The sequence below is a fragment of the Lepus europaeus genome, chromosome 6 (genome assembly GCF_033115175.1).
Source record: "Lepus europaeus isolate LE1 chromosome 6, mLepTim1.pri, whole genome shotgun sequence".
In the NCBI taxonomy this organism is placed as follows: Eukaryota; Metazoa; Chordata; class Mammalia; order Lagomorpha; family Leporidae; genus Lepus; species Lepus europaeus.
The window spans coordinates 79,475,574-79,493,955 of record NC_084832.1 but is presented as its reverse complement, the minus strand read 5'-3'; the positions used below and the strand labels follow the sequence as shown (position 1 = coordinate 79,493,955).

The 18,382-nt window shown below is 43.7% G+C and overlaps 1 protein-coding gene across 2 annotated transcripts in view; it reads right to left on the bottom strand.

The window, feature by feature from the left end:
• Positions 1–18,382, bottom strand: part of FLT1 (fms related receptor tyrosine kinase 1) — a 199,607-nt gene that overhangs the window by 130,554 nt on the left and 50,671 nt on the right. For both annotated transcript variants that reach the window (XM_062194425.1, XM_062194426.1), the window contains exons 4-6: positions 6,718–6,842; positions 1,480–1,642; positions 1,249–1,385 (exon numbers count right to left, since the gene is read on the bottom strand). In XM_062194425.1, coding sequence (XP_062050409.1) covers positions 1,249–1,385; positions 1,480–1,642; positions 6,718–6,842 — 425 coding nt within the window. The remainder of the gene's footprint in view (positions 1–1,248; positions 1,386–1,479; positions 1,643–6,717; positions 6,843–18,382) is intronic.

Below are 18,382 nucleotides of genomic sequence, written 5' to 3'. Positions count from 1 at the left end.
TTTTCTTCAAATATTTATTTGTTATTTATTACTTATTTGAAAGGTAGAGTTACAGAGAGGCAGAGGCAGAGGCAGAGGCAGAGGCAGAGAGAGGTCTTCCATCTGCTGGTTCATTCCCAAATGGTTGCAATGGCCGGAGCTGTGCAGATCTGAAGCCAGGAGCCAGGAGCCAGGAGCTTCTTCCGAGTCTCTCACATGGGTGCAAGGGCCCAAGCACATGGGCCATCTTCTAGCACTTTCCCAGGCCATAGCAGAGAGCTGGATCGGAAGTGGAGCAGCCAGGACTGGAACCGGCGCCCATATGGGATGTTGGCACTGTAGGTGGCGGCTTTGTGTGCTGTGCCACAGCACAGACCCCAGGCTCTTTACTTAAATGAAATAATAAGAGTTTCTAGAAGATGGTTTATGACTGATTAGCTCCAGTGTCCCTATAGGACACTTGTCTCACCTTTTTGTTGCTAAATTATTTTATTTCCATCACAAGAGATTGTTAATGAAAAACAATAGCTTGGGGCTGATCCATGGATGTGGCAAACAGAATTTAATCACAGCTTAACTGTGATTGTGCAATAATAATTGGGATATGACACATATGTCATCCTGACACACGGAAATCGCTGTCAATATTTTCTTAACATTTTCCCCATCTATATGTTCATAAAACAAGTTTGTGAGGATATTCGACTGGAATAAGGGAACTCAACTCAGTCTCCATTGTTCTCATTTTTCTGAAGGACAGAATCGCTCCACTTAAACTTAGCAAACAGAATCCTGGATGGTGGGGTTGCTGTATCTTTTGGAAACACGCTCTAATCAGGTGCCTGCCTGGCTGCCAGTACCTTCAATGAATGCACTGACAAAAACAGCCTCCCCAAAAGCTGTTGTTGTTACAAACGACATTTCTGGCCTGGTATTTGGTGATAAATTTCCCTCTCATCTCTAAATCCTAGAGAATAGTTTCCAAGGATGAAACAATTCCCTTTCCCACCCAGAATCATGCAAGGCAAACACCAGCCTATACCCTTCAAAAACAAACACCCTGACATCAAAAGACTGTATCTATGCATATCACGCTCACAAAATGGCAGGAAAGAAAAGCACCCGGGCCAAACCCAGGGCTTCTTGAATGACCAACCCTGCGTGGAGTCAGACTTTCCTGATTTTTTCCCATCTCAAAAACCCAGGGGGGCTTCACTTGATAAAGATAAATCCTGCCCTGTGGAAGAAATAAAAAAACAGGTCACTCACTTGCCCGGGGTAACTCCAGGTCATCTCCACTCTGGTGTTGAGGGGAGTGGTGGCAGTGCAGTTGAGGTTCAGAGCCTGCCCCTTGAGTAGCTTGACTGGGCTCGGGGTGCTCATTTGGACATCCAAGATTGTATTGGCTGCAAGCACAAGAGAGAAAATGGCTTAACAATCAAAGTTCCATGAAGCAGATGAACCACAGAGCAGGCGGACTTGGGTGCCTGCATCACTTACTTAGCCGATGTATAAGATAATGTGTCTTATACACTTGTCCGTTGACTGATGCTTCGCAGTACAGGATCCCTATTTCTTTGTACGTGGCTCTTGATATTATAAAGCCCCTCTGATTGTTCCAGGTTATCCTTTTCCCATGGGGGATCACTTGATCACTTGGAAACTGAAAGGAAGAAACAGGTTTGAATAAAATCATTTTAGCCCTGTAGCAATACCCTCTCCCTAGGTGTTTGTGCAACCATAATTTTTCAGCTGAATGAAAATAATACAGGTAAAAACTCCAGCTTGTTGTAATTGGGTCTTGGGTTTTCCTTACACATAGCAAGATATATTTGTGTTATGATACATTATAGAAATTATGATTGCTTATTTGGCAGAGAGAGTGAGGGGAAGAGAGAACTCCCATTCACTGGTTCATTCCCCAAATGCCCAGGGCTAAAATCTGGAGCTAGGCACACAGTTCAAGTCTCACACATGAATGGCAGAAGACCCAACTGCTTGAGCCATCACTTACTGCCTCCCAGGGTATGCATTGGTAGGAAGCTAGAATCGCTTCTTGGCCTTTTGGATAAGAACAGGTGTGGGGTAGGAAGCTAGAGCCAGGACTTGAACCCAGACATTCAGATATGGGGCCAGCATCTTAGCTCTAAGCCAAAGGCCCATCCTTAATTATGATAATTTATTATCAGTCTTGGCAACAAGCTGCACCTATCAGGACAGACCTGACCCCCATGTCAGACTTCCTGCAGGAGCTCATAACTCCTTGGCTTCTGGGTATTTTCATAATAAACTAGTCTGTTACTCAATAGAGAAAGGAGTTCACATTTTTTTCCCCCACTGGGGCTGCTGGATTATCTGCAGGTGTCCTGTTCACCTGCGGCTTTGAATAAGCCATCATTTCTCCTCCTTTGTTGCATGGTGGACTCTGCATAAGCCCAGGGACTCCAGACTCAGGGCACTCACTGGGGTGACCATTCTGAATCCCACTGCAATACCAGGAAGGTATCAGCCCTGTACTGGGAGGGAAACCACAGAAGCTCAAGTGGCTCACAGAGAAGATGATTCGGGAAGACAGGGGCACCGTTAGCAATGGAGTGCTCTCGCCTTCTTAGGAGTATTTTCCTTTAAATTTTTGTTTATTCAAGAGACAGAGAAAGAGAAAGAGAGAAAAAGAAAGGGTGCCTGTCTGCTGGTTTGCTCCTCAAATAGTTGCAAATGTCCAGGGCCAAACTGGAGCTAGGCCATACTCAGATAGGGGACCCAGGTGTCTCAATCACTAAACACGGGGAGTCTACATCAAATACATGAGTCCATGATTTGGTTTTGTCCTTACACTTTCTTCCGATATCTAGGACTTAATTTTTAAAAACCCCAAATAAACACTCTTCCATAAGACTAAATTTTATTAAGGAGTCTTTGCTCTGGAGAGTGGTACAGCCCAACTCCCCTGATGCCACGTTGCCAGCCCAATTTTAATGGTTAGACTCCAACTACCACTGTCACTTATTCCCAGCTAGGAAAGGGAAAAAAAGTGAGTTGCCTTTAAGGAAATGCCAAATAGCCACAGAGAAGCTTGAAACCTTTTCAATCTTCTTTCAAAAAGTCTGACACTCCTCCCTCTACCCAGTTATCATTTGTTTATATTGCTTGTTGGAAGAGCTAATCTAGATTTGTGATCTTGACCAAGCGGAAATTTCTAGTGCAAAAGTCACTAGTGCCTCCTTCCCAGGGTGTACGTGTGTGCTGGTGTATGTAATCCATGTGATTTGGGTGAAAATTAATTACATCCTGCTTACAAAGAACCGAAAGCAACTGAAAGATTTATTATATGTTTTAGTAAAGCAAGATTCTACCTGTAAGCATCCGAACGTTCTGCATTCGGTGGGAAAAAGAGAATCTCTTCTTCTAATTTGGTGCAAACAATGAAAAGGAAAATCAGAAAAATTTAAGCCAGGGACTGAAATCTCCAATACTTTAAAAATAAGTGAAAACCAGCATGGGGCAAATCTATTAAAGAGAGGTTCACTGGCCGGTGCCATGGCTCAATAGGCTAATCCTCCGCCTTGCAGCGCCGGCACACTGGGTTCTAGTCCCAGTCGGGGCGCCGGATTCTGTCCCGGTTGCCCCTCTTCCAGGCCAGCTCTCTGCTATGGCCGGGAGTGCAGTGGAGGATGGCCCAAGTGCTTGGGCCCTGCACCCGCATGGGAGACCAGGAGAAGCACCTGGCTCCTGCCTTCGGTTCAGCGCAGTGCGCCGGCTGCAGCGGCCATTGCAGGGTGAACCAACGGCAAAGGAAGACCTTTCTCTCCATCACTCTCTCACTATCCACTCTGACTGTCAAAAAAAAAAAAAAAAAGAGGTTCACTTACAGACTTCCTCAGAGTCACTTCAAAATATGTCACAGTTTCTTCAAACTGTTTCACTCACTCTCCTCTATCTAGTAATGACTGCCCCAAGTGGTATTCCACTAAGTGTGCTTTGAGCTGACAAGAGCTGGACCAGAAACAGGCTGTGTGACTGTGTGAGCCAGCCCCGGCCACCTTTGTTGCAGGTGTCACAAGAGGTAGACAGGTGGGTGGAGACATGGTGGCCTCACAAGGAGGTACTGGGCAGGGAGTCCTGTCTCTAGTGGATAATGGCTGTACCGAAGCAGGCATAGGAGAAGGAGAGGGAAAGGACAACAAATTAGAGGGAAAGAAGGATAAGAAGGGTGGAGATTTGGCACAGAGATTAAGATGCAAGTTGGGGCACCTGCATCTCATTTTGGGTACAGATTTGAGTCCTGGCTCCATTTCCAATGGCAGCTTCCTGCTGATAGACACCCTGGGAGGCAGTGGTGATGGCTCAAGTACTGGGGTCCCTGCTATTCACATTGGGAGACCCAGATTGGGTTGTAGGCTCCTAGTTTCTGCTTGGCTCAGCCTTAGTTGTTGCAGGTATTTGGACAATGAACCAGTGATGGATCTCTGTCTCTGTCTCTCTGCTTTTCCAGGAAAAAAAAATAAAAGGAATAATAAAAGAAATGGAAGAGAAAGATATTAATTTCACACCAGTGTAAGTATGAGTGTAATAGGTTACAGTATTTTCAATATATATGAAGGTGCCTCAAAGTGTAGAAAATGAAATTAAAAGTTAAGTTTATTTTGGTGCCAAAAACTTAGAATTCATGCATAGTTTTTTTGTGATATGCATTTTTCATGAACTTTTTAGAGACACTTGTATGCATGGATTTTACATTGTGCAATGCAGATCTTAGGTAGAAAAAGAGTGAATAATCCACTTTACCCCTTACCCCCCACATTTTTACAGGTGGGAATTTTGCAACATTCCTTATGACAGACAGCCAATCTGCACTAGGACTTGTATGAGAGACAGAGAGAGATTCCTCTCCCCGTAGTTTTTCTCACATTAATCAAAAAGCAGTTATTATCTTGGGCTAAGAGGAGTTATGCCATGACATTGGAAATATGAATTGATGATAAATCAAATGTTGGGTATTAAACAGTAAATAAATGATACTAGTAGCTAATCCTTGAATAGGGTTTATCTTGTGCCAGACCTCGTCCTAAGTGTTTACTATGGACTATATTCCTGACCATGTGAGCTGCTCCTTCTGTAATCACCCCATTTCTACAGTGGGGAAATTGAGGTGGAGAGGGGTTTGTTAATTTTTCAGTTTGCCCAACAGTAAGCACCAGAGTGGTCAGATCCAAGCAGTGAGATAGAAATCTCTGGTCTTCTACACAAGCCCTCAGAGAAGGGAGGCAAGAGCAATGAATGGGAAGTCAAGATATTGGCTGTAATGCCTGGGAGGTCCCTAACACCCTGGGAACCATTGAAGAGCTCAATTCCTCTGACGTGCCCAGCTCTGACATACACTTGCTTTCTGTTTCCTGGAGGTGGCACACAAATGCACTGCAAGCCAAATCCTGTCTTGGATGGGTGATGTGGAGGATTTAAATTAGCCACACAGGAGAGTGAATGTAAGGAGAGAAGACAGAGAGATACGTCACCATCCATCAGGACTCAGGGTCAACAGGTGATACTGAAAATCAGTCTTCCAACTTTGCCAACCTGACCTCTACCGCCATCAACACCAAAGATTTCCAGAGCACCTGCTCCATGGTGGACCATGCGAGGTGCTGCCTTGGGGGCAGTCTTCATTTTGTTTTACCTCTTTCAGCGGTTGGTACAGTTTTCTATTTGGGGAGTTTGTCCAATTCTTTTTTTTTTTTTTTTTTTGACAGGCAGAGTGGACAGTGAGAGAGAGACAGAGAGAAAGGTCTTCCTTTTGCCGTTGGTTCACCCTCCAATGGCCGCCGTGGTAGGCGCGCTGCGGCCAGCGCACCGCACCAATCCGATGGCAGGAGCCAGGTGCTTATCCTGGTCTCTCATGGGGTGCAGGGCCCAAGGACTTGGGCCATCCTCCACTGCACTCCCTGGCCACAGCAGAGAGCTGGCCTGGAAGAGGGGCAACCGGGACAGGATCGGTGCCTGGACCGGGACTAGAACCCGGTATGCCGGTGCCGCAGGCGGAGGATTAGCCTAGTGAGCCGCGGCGCCGGCCTTGTCCAATTCTTAGTCCTAGTAAACCACCTACTCTTATTGTTGAATAATTAGCTTGAATGTCACATTCTAGTTTTGGTCTTTACTAGAAAACTACTCTAAATCTTTCTCTTTCTGCATATGTAGGTCTTATAATATGAATTCTCCTAGGTGGCCTTCCCTTTTCTTTCTCCCAGAGGCTATGTTTGGGTGCCCAGAGGAGGTAAGCCTTTGTCACCAGGAAATTTCCAGCTCAATCCAAGCTGGTGGCTCCCTGTGCATAAAACACATCAATGCCTGCAGCATCGGGACAGTCCTGCCTTCAGCAGTGACCCCAGTGAACCACTCTCTGCCAAGTTCCTCACGTATGTAAGCAGCTGAATTGATTTTTTCTCACCTTGGAAGATATTTGAATTGATGGCCACATATAAAGAAAAAAAAAACACCTCGTGATTTAGTATTTTCATTATGCACTCAGATCAATGTGTAAGATATGATCATTGTACTCGTTTGAGTACATGCATGGGTATAACTTGCAGCACTTCTACTTGGTAGTAAAGCGACATTACAGAAACGTGCACTGAGAAGCCCAACATCCGTTAGAAGAGCATTCCAGAGACACAGGGTCATTGAAACCTGACGATGCTCACTGGCAGTAAGAAGTAGGCTGAGAGCAGCATCGCTCAGCATTACCTGTTTTAAAGTAACGTTTATGTTGGGTGATGTGACCCGGCAAGGAATGATAAGCTCCCGCCCCTCGTGCATGAAAAGAACTTCAGGAATTTCTGTGTACATCTCTACAAAAGGCTTGTCTGCATCTGCATGGGAAAAAATGAAAAAAAGTTACATAAGTGATTGAAACACAAACATTTAGACATTATAGTGGGTGAGGTCATACAGGCCCTGCCACAGCCACACCTTCTTCCCTTAACAAAATCTGTAAATTCATACTCTTTGCCTGAATTTGGTTTTTTGTGTTTCTGGCCAGAAAAAAAGAGAGCTGCTCTGAGAAAAACTGATTTCCTGTTCCGTTCTTGGCCTTTGAGCAGATTGCCCTCATACCCCAACGTGCAATTGTGAGACAGGGGGCATTTCTGCAAGGAGAAGCCAGCAACCTGCAGTGAGAAACCGGGATATTCTGCATAAACTTTACAAGCACAACTATGCTAAGTGGCCCAAGAGACGCCCTCCAGCGCCTTTGCTAGGACTCAGAGAGCAGAGAGGCAGCCAGGAGGGCATCTCTTTGGGAGAGTTAGAGAAGATGCAGGACGCACAGGTGTAGAGAGAGGATTAGCATTTGAATGACAGAAGCATGACTTCAGGGTTTTCCAGAATTTCCTGGCCTACTACGGAGCTCTGAGCTGCTTAGGGGGAGGGCAAGAGGTAGGCAAAGCTGCGTTGAATCCTAAATGTAATTCATATGCACATTGAGTCTGTTTCTTTGGTATGCACTACTTACCTACTAAGAACAAAGTAGGTGCAAATGCCTGCACTGCTCTGGAAAAGGCTTTAAAAAGAATCACCAAAATACCTCCCTTAAGAGTGCGGCCTTGAGCCAGTCTCAGCGGCAAGGAGGATTCACACCACCTGTTCAGCTTCCCTGTAATTCCTCCAGGAAGCCGGAATGAGCGTCAGATCCGTTCAGAAACATTCTCAGGGTCCACCCTGCCCTGGCCCTTGGAACCTGCTGCCATCCACAGGAAGGGAACTCATCAGGAGACAGTGGGTTCTGGTTCTCCTCCCTGGGCTCCAGCCCAATACTCCCAGGAGGGATCCGGGGTGAACTCTCCTTCTGGGCCTGAAAGACCAACCAGGGCGCCATCTGCTTGCTGGTTCTCTCTCAGACCTGTAGGTTAGGGAGCTCATTTTGGGTGCCGAATGGAGAACGAATTGGAGAGAAATAAGAACAAGAAGCAGACAGTGGCTCCATAGAATAGGTAGTGCTATGGTGACTATTATGGGTTGAATTGTGTCTCTCCTCACCAAAAAGAAAAAAAGAAAAGAAAAAGAAAACAAAATCGTTGAAGTTGTGATCCCAGTATATTTTTGAATATGAACTCATTTGGAAATAGTATTGTTGCAAATGTAACAATCTAAACTAAATAGGGTAAGCCCCTAATCCAACATGACTGGTGTCTTAAAAGAGCTATCTGGGCAGGAGAGAGGGGAAACCCAGAGACTGATGTGGTGCAGCTACAAACCTAGGCATTGCAAGGACTGCAGGCAACCAACAGAGAGAGGAAGAGATAAGAAAGGGCTCCCTTAGGTTTCAGCAGGTCTTGAGCCCCCCAACACCATGATTTCAGACTTGTAATATTATAGAGAAGAGACTTAAAACAAGCAGACTGCACGTTGATGATAATTAATTTGGAGTGGTAATTTTATGGGCTATTTCCTTATTTAGCTTTTCTGTATTTGTCAGATTTTCTTGAATGATCATTATTATTTTATAATATTTTAAGTGACTGAAGTTAAATTCAAATTCTAAAGCATCATGCAGTCTGACTCACGGATAACTGTTTTGCCTTTGATTTACTTTAGCTTTGTCCTCTGCACTAAAATAAGACATTAACTGTCGCCACCAATAAAGTTATGTGTTTATTAGACATTCTCAAAGGTTATAGAACAAATGCAAAGAGAAAAGTTAACTATACAGAGACAAAGATTCCTTATCAGCATTAAATTCCTCCTTTAAATAAAGTTGCTGAGCTAGACATTTAGCTAGGAACCATTGGGATTTGATCATTCCTTTCCTTCCTCCTGTGAGTCTATATTTTTGTCTCCTTTGTGAGTCCCAAGGTAAACACAAACACCAGGAAATGGTTTAATTCATTTAACTAAACTGTAAATCCTTCATATTTAATGTACTGTCTCCTTTAGCAACCATTTTCAACAAAGGACAGGGGTATAAAAAGTTCCTACAGGAAATAGTAAAGACCAGTGTAGTCATTTCTAGGCTAATGAATGCCAATCCCAAATGAAAACAGAAGGGGCTAATTCAGTATGCTTTTGAGTCTCTGTTTTGCCTTTGGATCACAAAAACACCTGAATTTTACTAGACCTCTTGGCCTTTAAAAGCCAATACCAATTTCAGTGCAGCAGTTGTATTCAAAGATGTCAGAATTTCGATGATTTGTCTTCTCTCAAACAATTCAAAACATATCATTTATATAACATTCACTAGCAGCCTTATAAATCCAAGGGATTATATTTGTACACACACCACACACACACACACAAACAATACTCCCTGGGCTTATTAATAGTATATTTCCTCTGCAATTTGCTTCAAGGAAGGGCTAAGAATGAACTTGCCTGACATATTAGAATACAAACATATTTTGTTTTGTGGGGCCATAGATACAGAAGAGGTCACGGTTCCATTAATATCACCAGTAAAACCACTTACTACTCCCGTCGGACACATTCGTCTTTGTCACAAAATTAAAAATGACTTCCAAAGCCAGCCAGCACTGCAGAGCGGCTTCCTGAGATGAAATTGGCTGGTTGTTGAAAGAGTAAGGAAGAGCTGCTCCAAAGACTGCCAATGTCCTGGCAGTTCAGACACACTGTCACCAGACTCATGCCAGCACATGGCTAGGTGGAGGTCACACTGCCCCCACCCCACCCAGACTCTCAGAGCTCAGAGCAGGGACAGGAAGCTGGCAGAGAATATAAGGTTTTCTCACCCAATGGGAGTAACTGGGCTGTCACTTATCTTTCAAGTCAACAAGTGGGCTTGGACACACAGGGAAAGATCAAACAGGGACCCTGATTCAGAATGGAATGATGTCTATTTTTAAAATGTGTTTTTTCCTTTGGAAATCTGTAACCACATTGGCACATCAAGGTGCACGGATGGACGGAGGAGCTCTGGTGGGTCATCCTCATTCTACTCCATTTCTGACAGGTATCACCTGGGAGTTCTGTTGGTTCTCAGCAAATAGGTGACCCCCAAAGGTAGGGAGCTTTTCTGACTTGAAGCAGAGTTCGAGAAAAAACGTGAATGTTCATAAACTTTTCCTTGATGTCCCTTCCCTTTATTTTCATTTCCCTTACCCCTGAGGGTTGGTCCTTTGCAGGATGTGATTTTTCTTACTGAGGGTGAAATGGAGGGGACAAAAACATAAATAAGCATGGCCGGCATTGTGGTGCAGCAAGTTAAGCCACCAATTGTGATGCTGGCATCCCATAAGGGAGCAACGATTTGAGTCCCAGCTGCTCCACAAGCTTCAAGCTAAAGCACCTGGAAGATGGCCCAAGTACTTGGGTCCTTGCCACCCATGTAGGAGACTAGGATAGCGTTCCTGGCTCCTGCCTTTGGCCTGGTCCTGGTCATTCAGGGAGGAAACTAGCAGATGGAAGATCTCTCTCTCTCTCTCTCTCTCTCTCTTTCTACTGTCTTTCAAATAAATACATCAGCAAATAAATCTTTTTCTGAAAAAAGAAAAGTAAATAAGCAGTCTTGTGGAGAGGGCGCTTCATAGACACAGGAGCCGTCACATTACATGGGCTGTCATGTTGTGGACCATGCCATGGTCTCAAGGACAGCTTGTTGGTTAGGAAACTGTTTCATTTGAAAGATGTGCAAAAAAATGGAAAACAGGAAGATTTTCACTGACATACACTGCCCATCAAAGCTTTTGACAATTCAAACAGGGCTTTGGAGCAATCACCACAAAAGTTAACATCAGACAAAACAGACTTAAAACAAGAAATGTTAGTAGAGATGAAGAGGAGGATTAAATGATGAGCTAGTGCACCAGAAAGCTATAATTATAAACATATACACACCTAACAATAGAGCTCCAAAACACATGAAGCACAGACTGTCTGAAGGCAGAAACAATTCAAAAATAAGGGATGAAAGCTTCATTTATTTATTTATTTTTAAGGATTTATTTATTTGAGAAGCAGAGTTACAGAGAGATAGAGAGAGAGAGAGAGAGAGAGAGAGACAGAGAGGGGTCTTCCATCTGCTGGTTCACTCCCCAAATGGCTTCAATGGCTGGAGCTGGACCTATCTGAAGCCAGGAGCCAAAATATTCTTCTAGATCTCCCATGCAGGTGCAGGGGCCCAAGCTCTTGGGCGATCTTTCATTGCTTTCCCATGCCATTAGCAGAGAGCTAGATTGGAATTTAAGCAGCTGGGACACAAACTAGTACCTATATGGGATGCCGGCACTGCAGGTAAAGGCTTAACCTACTATGCCACAGTGCCGGCCCCAGGGGATGAAGACTTTACTATCCCACTTTCAGCAATTGGTACCACAATAAGACAGCAGGTTAAAATGGGAATAGAACACCAGAATAACACTGTTAACCAACTATAACTGACAGACATCTAAAAACACCCACCCCCATCACAGCAGGATATACATTTTTCTAAATTCACAGGATAGACTATATGCCAGGCTATAAAATAAACTTTAATAAATTAAAAAGGACAGAAATAAAACAAAGTATATTGTTTAACTACATACATATTCATGTGGAATAAAATTAGAAGTCACTAACAAACAAATCTGGGAAATTCACAAATATGTGGAAATAAAACAACATGCTTCTAACTAACCAATGAGTCAAAGAAGAGATCAAATGGGAAATTAAAAAAATATTTTGAGGTGAATGAAGATGAAGACACAGCACACAAAAACTTTTCAATGAAGCTAAAACTGCTTAGAGGGAAACTCACAGTTATAAATGCCTATATTGAAAAAGAAGAAAGATCTCAAATCTATAATAGCCTAAAGTTCTACCTTAGGACCCTGGGTGATGAACAGCAAACCAAACCTGAAGCAAGAAGAACGGAGAAAATAATAAAGGTTTGAGTGGAAATTAATGGAAAAGAGTCTAAAAACAACAGAGAAAAAAAAATAAGTGAAACCGGAAGTTGGCTCTTTAAAAAAATCTGGGCAAAACTGACAAAACTTTAGCTAGAGAGGCCAAGAAAAAAGAGAAAAGACTCAAATTACTAGAATCAGAAATGAAACAGTGGACATTACTAAATTATGAACATATCAAAATAAGAAGCATTATAAGAGTATGTTATGTGACAATAAATTAGATATCATGAAATGAACAAATTCCTAGAAAGACACAAACACTGACACTAACTCATTAAGAAATATTTAGCCGGCGCCGTGGCTCAACAGGCTAATCCTCCGCCTTGCGGCGCCGGCACACCGGGTTCTAGTCCCGGTCGGGGCACCGATCCTGTCCCGGTTGCCCCTCTTCCAGGCCAGCTCTCTGCTGTGGCCAGGGAGTGCAGTGGAGGATGGCCCAAGTGTTTGGGCTCTGCACCCCATGGGAGACCAGGATAAGCACCTGGCTCCTGCCATCGGAACAGCGCGGTGCGCCGGCCGCAGCGCGCTACCGCGGCGGCCATTGGAGGGTGAACCAACGGCAAAAGGAAGACCTTTCTCTCTGTCTCTCCCTCTCTCACTGTCCACTCTGCCTGTCAAAAATAAAAAAAAATAAAAATAAAAAAAAAAAAAAAAAAAAAAAAAGAAATATTTAGAGAAAGGAAGGAAGGGGGGAGTGGAGGGAGGGAGGGGGAAGGGAGGGAAGTATGGTGTTCTTAGAATTGTGTTTGAAATACATGAAACTATTCTCTATACTTATAAAATTTTAAAAGGAGAAGACATATCTTAAATAAAGCTATTTCAAAATAAGAAAAGAAGAAATAACCAACACAAATAGGCCTCTATCAAGAGATTGAACTTAAAAAACAAACAACAACAAAAACAAGAAAACCTGTCCACAAGGAAAAGCCAAGGGCCAGATGGCAAGTGGATTCTACTAAACTTAAAGAATCATTACTAATCCCTCACAAAGTTTTCCACAAACTAGAGAAGGGAAAGCTTCCCAACTCTCCCTGCGAGGCTGGTGTTACTACAACACCAAAACCAATGACATCACACTAAAAACACAGACCAGTATCTCTTATGAAAATGAACACACAAATACTCAACAAAATTATAGCAAATTTAGTACAAGAATATGTAAGAATAATGACCAAGGGAGATTTGTTCCAGGAATAAAAGATTGATTTATTATAACAATACAAATCAATGCAATCAATATACCATACCAGCAGACTAAAAACCAAAATCACAGGATCATAAGAATAGATGCAGAAAAAGTATCTGACGAAGTCCAAACCTCCTTCATGATAAAAACACTAGTAGTAGGATAAATATAAACAAAGTAGGAATAGAATAAATAGAATGAAAGAATGACAAAATGGCATCCATAACAAAGTACACAGAAAACATCATACTCTTAATGGCAAAACATTGGATTTTTTTCCCATAAGATCAGGAATGAGACAGGGCTGTGCACTCTTGCCACTTTTATTCAGCAGCGTAGTAGAGGTTCTAACAAGGGCAACTGAACAAGAAAAAAAAAAAATAAAAATTACCCAGACTGCAAAGATCAAAATGGTGCAGGAACTTTGGAGAACAGTTTCCATTTTCACAGGACATAATCTTAAAGAAAATCCTAAGGAATCCACTAAGAAACCATTAGAACCAGCAAGTGACTTCAGCAAGATTGTAGGACACAATGAAACTATGCAAAAATGGATTTTATTTCTATATGCTCATAATGAATCATCTGAGAACGCAATTAAGAAAACAAGACGAATAAAGCATAGTGTAGGAATATATCTAACAAAAGAAGTGCAACATTTATACAGAACACGGTGGAGAGAAATTAAAGATCTAGATCAATGGAAAAACACCCTACATTCAAGAATCATAGTACTGGTGTAAGGCCAGGCAAACAGACAATGGAACAGAACCAGAATCCAGAAATAAACTCATGGACCCATTGTCGACTGCTTTTTAAAAACTCTCTATCTATCTATATTTATTTGAGGCCAGACAGAGAATGCCCGTCAGCTGGTTTACTTCCCCAATGCCTGCAATGGCCAGGGGGCTGAAGCCAGGAGCCAGTCTCTCAATTCAGGCCTCCCACATGTGTGACAGGGACCCAATCACCAGAGCCATTACCTCCTACTTCCTCCCACAATTTGCATTACCAGGAAGCTGGAATAAGGATTTAGAGTGAGGATAGAACCTACACACTCCACTATGGGAAGCAAACATCCCCACTGGCGTCCTCTCTGCCAAGCCAAATGGTCAACTACTTTTTTTGTTTCAATTTTACTTAAGTTATACAAGTTTCATACACTTCATGAATACAGATTTAGGAACACAGTGAAACTTCTCACCCTTCCCTCGCTCCCACCCATGCTCCAACCCTTCTTCCTCCTCCCTCTCTTATTCCCACATGTAACTTTTACAAAGATCTATTTTGTTTACTTAATGATCATAAAGTTAACCGTACACTAAGTAAATAGTTCTACAGATAGTATGAAGAAAAAAATACTGTTCCTCAACAGAAGAGACAAAGGCTGTAAATGATCATCAAATCTCAAAACGTCCATTTCAGCCCAATACATTACATTTTAGGTACTCTATTAGTTACCCCAGATCAGGGAAAACATATGATATCTGTCTTTTGGGGACTGGCTTATTTCACTAAGTATAATGGTTTCTAGGGGCCAGTGCTGTGGCGTAGCAGGTAAAGCTGCCACCTGTGGTGCCGGCATCCCATATGGGCACCAGTTCAAGTCCTGGCTGTCCCACTTCCAATCCAACTCTCTGCCATGGCCTGGGAAAGCAGTGGAAGATGCTCCAAGTCCTTGGGCCCCTGCACCCACGTGGGAGACCGAAAGAAGCCCCTGGCTTCTGGCTTCGTATCGGAACAGGTCCGGTCATTGCAGCTATCTGGGGAGGGAACCAGCGGATGGAAGACCTCTCTCTCTCTCTCTCTGCCTTTCCTTCTCTGTCTGTGTAACTCTGAGTTTCAAATAAATAAATAAATCTTAAAAAAATAATGGTTTTTAGTCGACTACTTCTTCACAAGACTACTTAATGGATAAAGAATAATGTTTTCAACAAATGTTGTTGATACAACTTCAAATGCAAAAGAATGGAGTTGTATCCTTACATCACACCACACAAAAACATTAAACTAGATTTAAGACCTAAATGTGAAAGCTAACTACATACTTTTTAAAAGAAATCAGAAGTAAAGATTCATGATCTTAGGTTTGATCTTAAGAGTTTTTTATATGATACAAAAGAACAAAGAACAAAAGAAAGAAATAGGCAAATTGGAGTTCATCAAAATTTAAAACTGCTATGCCTCAAAAAAAATACTATCATGGCAGGAGTTGTGGTGTAGTGTGTTAAGCTGCCACCTGTGACACCAGTATCCCATGTGAGCACCATTCTGAGTCCTGCGGTGCTGGCATCCCACATGGGCACTAGTTCGAGTCCTGGCTGTTCCATTTCCCATCCAGCCTTCTGCTAATGTGCCTGGGAAAGCAGTGAAAGATGGTCAAAGTAGTTGGGCCCCTGAACCCATGTGGGAGACCCGTATGAAGCTCCTGGCTCCTGGCTTTGGCCTGGTCCAGCCCCTCATCATTTTGGTTATTTGGGGAGTAAACCAGCGGATGGAAGATTTATCTCTCTCTTTCTCTCTCTGTCTCTCCTTCTTTCTCTGTAACTTTGCCTTTTAATGAATAAATAAATATTTGATAAATAAATAAAATAATAATAAAAAATACTGTCTAGAAAATGAAAAGATAACCCACAGAATGGGATAAAATATTTGCAAATTTTATATCCAATAAGGGAATTGTATATAGAATGTACAAAAATATTTTTAAGGCATCCTGAGCCTATTTTTAAAATTCAGATATATAATATATACTTCTGCATTTCAAATATATAAAATCTCTGCATATACATTATATTTATGTATTGTACATGTGCATGTTAAATATATAAGGTTTATTTCTAATTATATTATGTAAATTTCTATTTTACTTATTTCTTTTATTTGAGAGACAGAAACAGAGAGATGGTCTGTCTACTGGCTCACTCCTAGGCACTCAATTAGGCCTTCCACATGGTGAAAGGGACCCATTCATTCAAGTCATCATCTACTGCTTCCCAGAGAGCGCAGGAAGCTGGCTTGCAAGTACTGTAGCCAGGGCTGAAACCAGGCACTTTCACACGGATGCACATGTTCCAACCAGCTGCTTAACTGTGGCACCAAAGGCTCACCCCAGGCTCTTAGAAAGGGTGGCCCACTGCTTTCTGAGGCGGAATGGTGCCCAGAGATCATCCAGGGTAAACTCCTGATCTTATGGGTCCTTGAAACCTTTCTCTCCCACGCCCCTCCGACATGTCCTCAGGCCTGCACTTGGTTGCCCCGGGTCAGTGGGAAGCGTAAGGAAGGCACATCCTCCTGCCTTCATGAGACATTATGTTACTGGCCTGGTATGTTCGAGTCGTGCAGTCCACATGTGATGTGCCATTGAGTTCTTCCCAGAGTGTTGTCCTGACCACCCAGATGACTGCCGTAAAACAATCAGCTAGAATTGACCAAGTGTCACCACTCCAGTAGAGTCCAGATCCAGACTCAGGAGTCTGAGAGCTCTCACAGGCTGGTCTAGAGATGTCAGACTCATACCTCACACACAGACTAGAGGCGAGCAGACAAAGTCGCTGCAGACTCAAGATGCCATCTTAAACTTAAAAAATGTGGCCGGAGCCGTGGCTCAACAGGCTAATCCTCCGCCTTGTGGCGCCGGCACACCAGGTTCTAGTCCCGGTCGGGGCACCGATCCTGTCCCGGTTGCCCCTCTTCCAGGCCAGCTCTCTGCTGTGGCCAGGGAGTGCAGTGGAGGATGGCCCAAGTGCTTGGGCCCTGCACCCCATGGGAGACCAGGAGAAGCACCTGGCTCCTGCCATTGGAACAGCGCGGTGCGCAGGCCGCAGTGCGCTACCGCGGCGGCCATTGGAGGGTGAACCAACGGCAAAAGGAAGACCTTTCTGTCTGTCTCTCTCTCACTGTCCACTCTGCCTGTCAAAAAAAAAAAAAAAAATGTTACATTGCATTATCTGTATGGCAAAAATAGGAAGTACCCTTTTTAAAAAAAAAACTGATTGATTTGAAAGTCAGAGTTACGGAGAGAGAGGAAGAGATTTTCATCCACTGAGTCACACCCAGATGGTTACAACAGCCAGGGCTGGGCCAGGCGGAAGACGTGGGGCCAGGAGCTTCTCCCAGGTCTCCCACACAGACAGCAGGGGCCCAAGCACTTCCGTCATCTTCCACTGCTTTTCTCAGACCATTAGCAAGGAGCTGGATCAGAATTGGAGGAGCCGGGACTACAAACAAGCACCCACATAGGATGTTGTTGTCGCAGGCAGCGTCTTTACCTGCTATGCTTAAAAAAAAAAAAAAAAGCTCTTTCTCTACAATCTACCTCTATGCAAAGAAAGATACATGATTTTGCTTTTTCCTTGAAGTCCTAGTGCCCCCAGAGTGGACTCAGCACTATGAGAAAATGAGAAGAGAGACAAGAACAGGGATGATGGTTCTGTCTCTCTCCTTCTTTCTCGTCCATGAATTTGCTCCTCAGGACATAGGGGTATGGCAGCAGAGAATCAAGACAATCAACTCATCCCACATCCAGCAGAAGCTGGGCACATGGCACACAGTCAACAGGTGTTTCTGGAGAAGATAGCACATGAAGCAAGGGGGAAAAGTGAACCTGGGACATAGGAAGTTTCCAGCACTGTGCACAAGGCCAAGTCCATGCATTTGTACTTCTCACAGTCTAGCGGCATGGAACACACACAGGAAAGCTCATTCCAGGAACAAACAGGTATGAAATTCTGCCTTGGAGCCAAGTGGGAAAACCATTAAAGAAAAAGAAAGAAAGAGTTTGTACCTAGGATCTAAATAAATTAGCTGAGAGCTCAGTAAGAGTGGAGGCAAGCTCAATGGAGCAGACGTCAGGAGGTCTCAGGCTGTGGGTGCCCGCCGCGTCGTCACACAGAGCTGGCCCGATGGCTTCTGCCTTCTGCTCACCAGATGATGGACCTCAGCCACAGCTTCCTCTGGATGAACTGGGGCATCTCAAAAGAAAAGAAAAGAAAGAAAGAAAGAAGACAGAGTAAGGAAAGGAGGCAGAGAGAAGGAGGAAGGAGGGAGGGAGGGAGACGAACAGAAAGGAAGGGGGGAAGGAGGCTCTTGAGGGGACCGCTCTAACTCTCGTACTGCCAAGGCTTCTGGCCAAGTCCCAGGGTCTATTATTCCCAGCTCTGCCTCTGAACCATAAAACTTTAAAACCGTCAAGGGACCTTTAAGACACCCTGATAGGGCCTCTCGTGTTTCAGATGAGGAAAACGTGGTCCAGCGAGAAGGAGGACACGTCCTCCAAGCACCAGAATAACAGAATCAGTCCAGCCAACACTGAATTCGAGGTTCC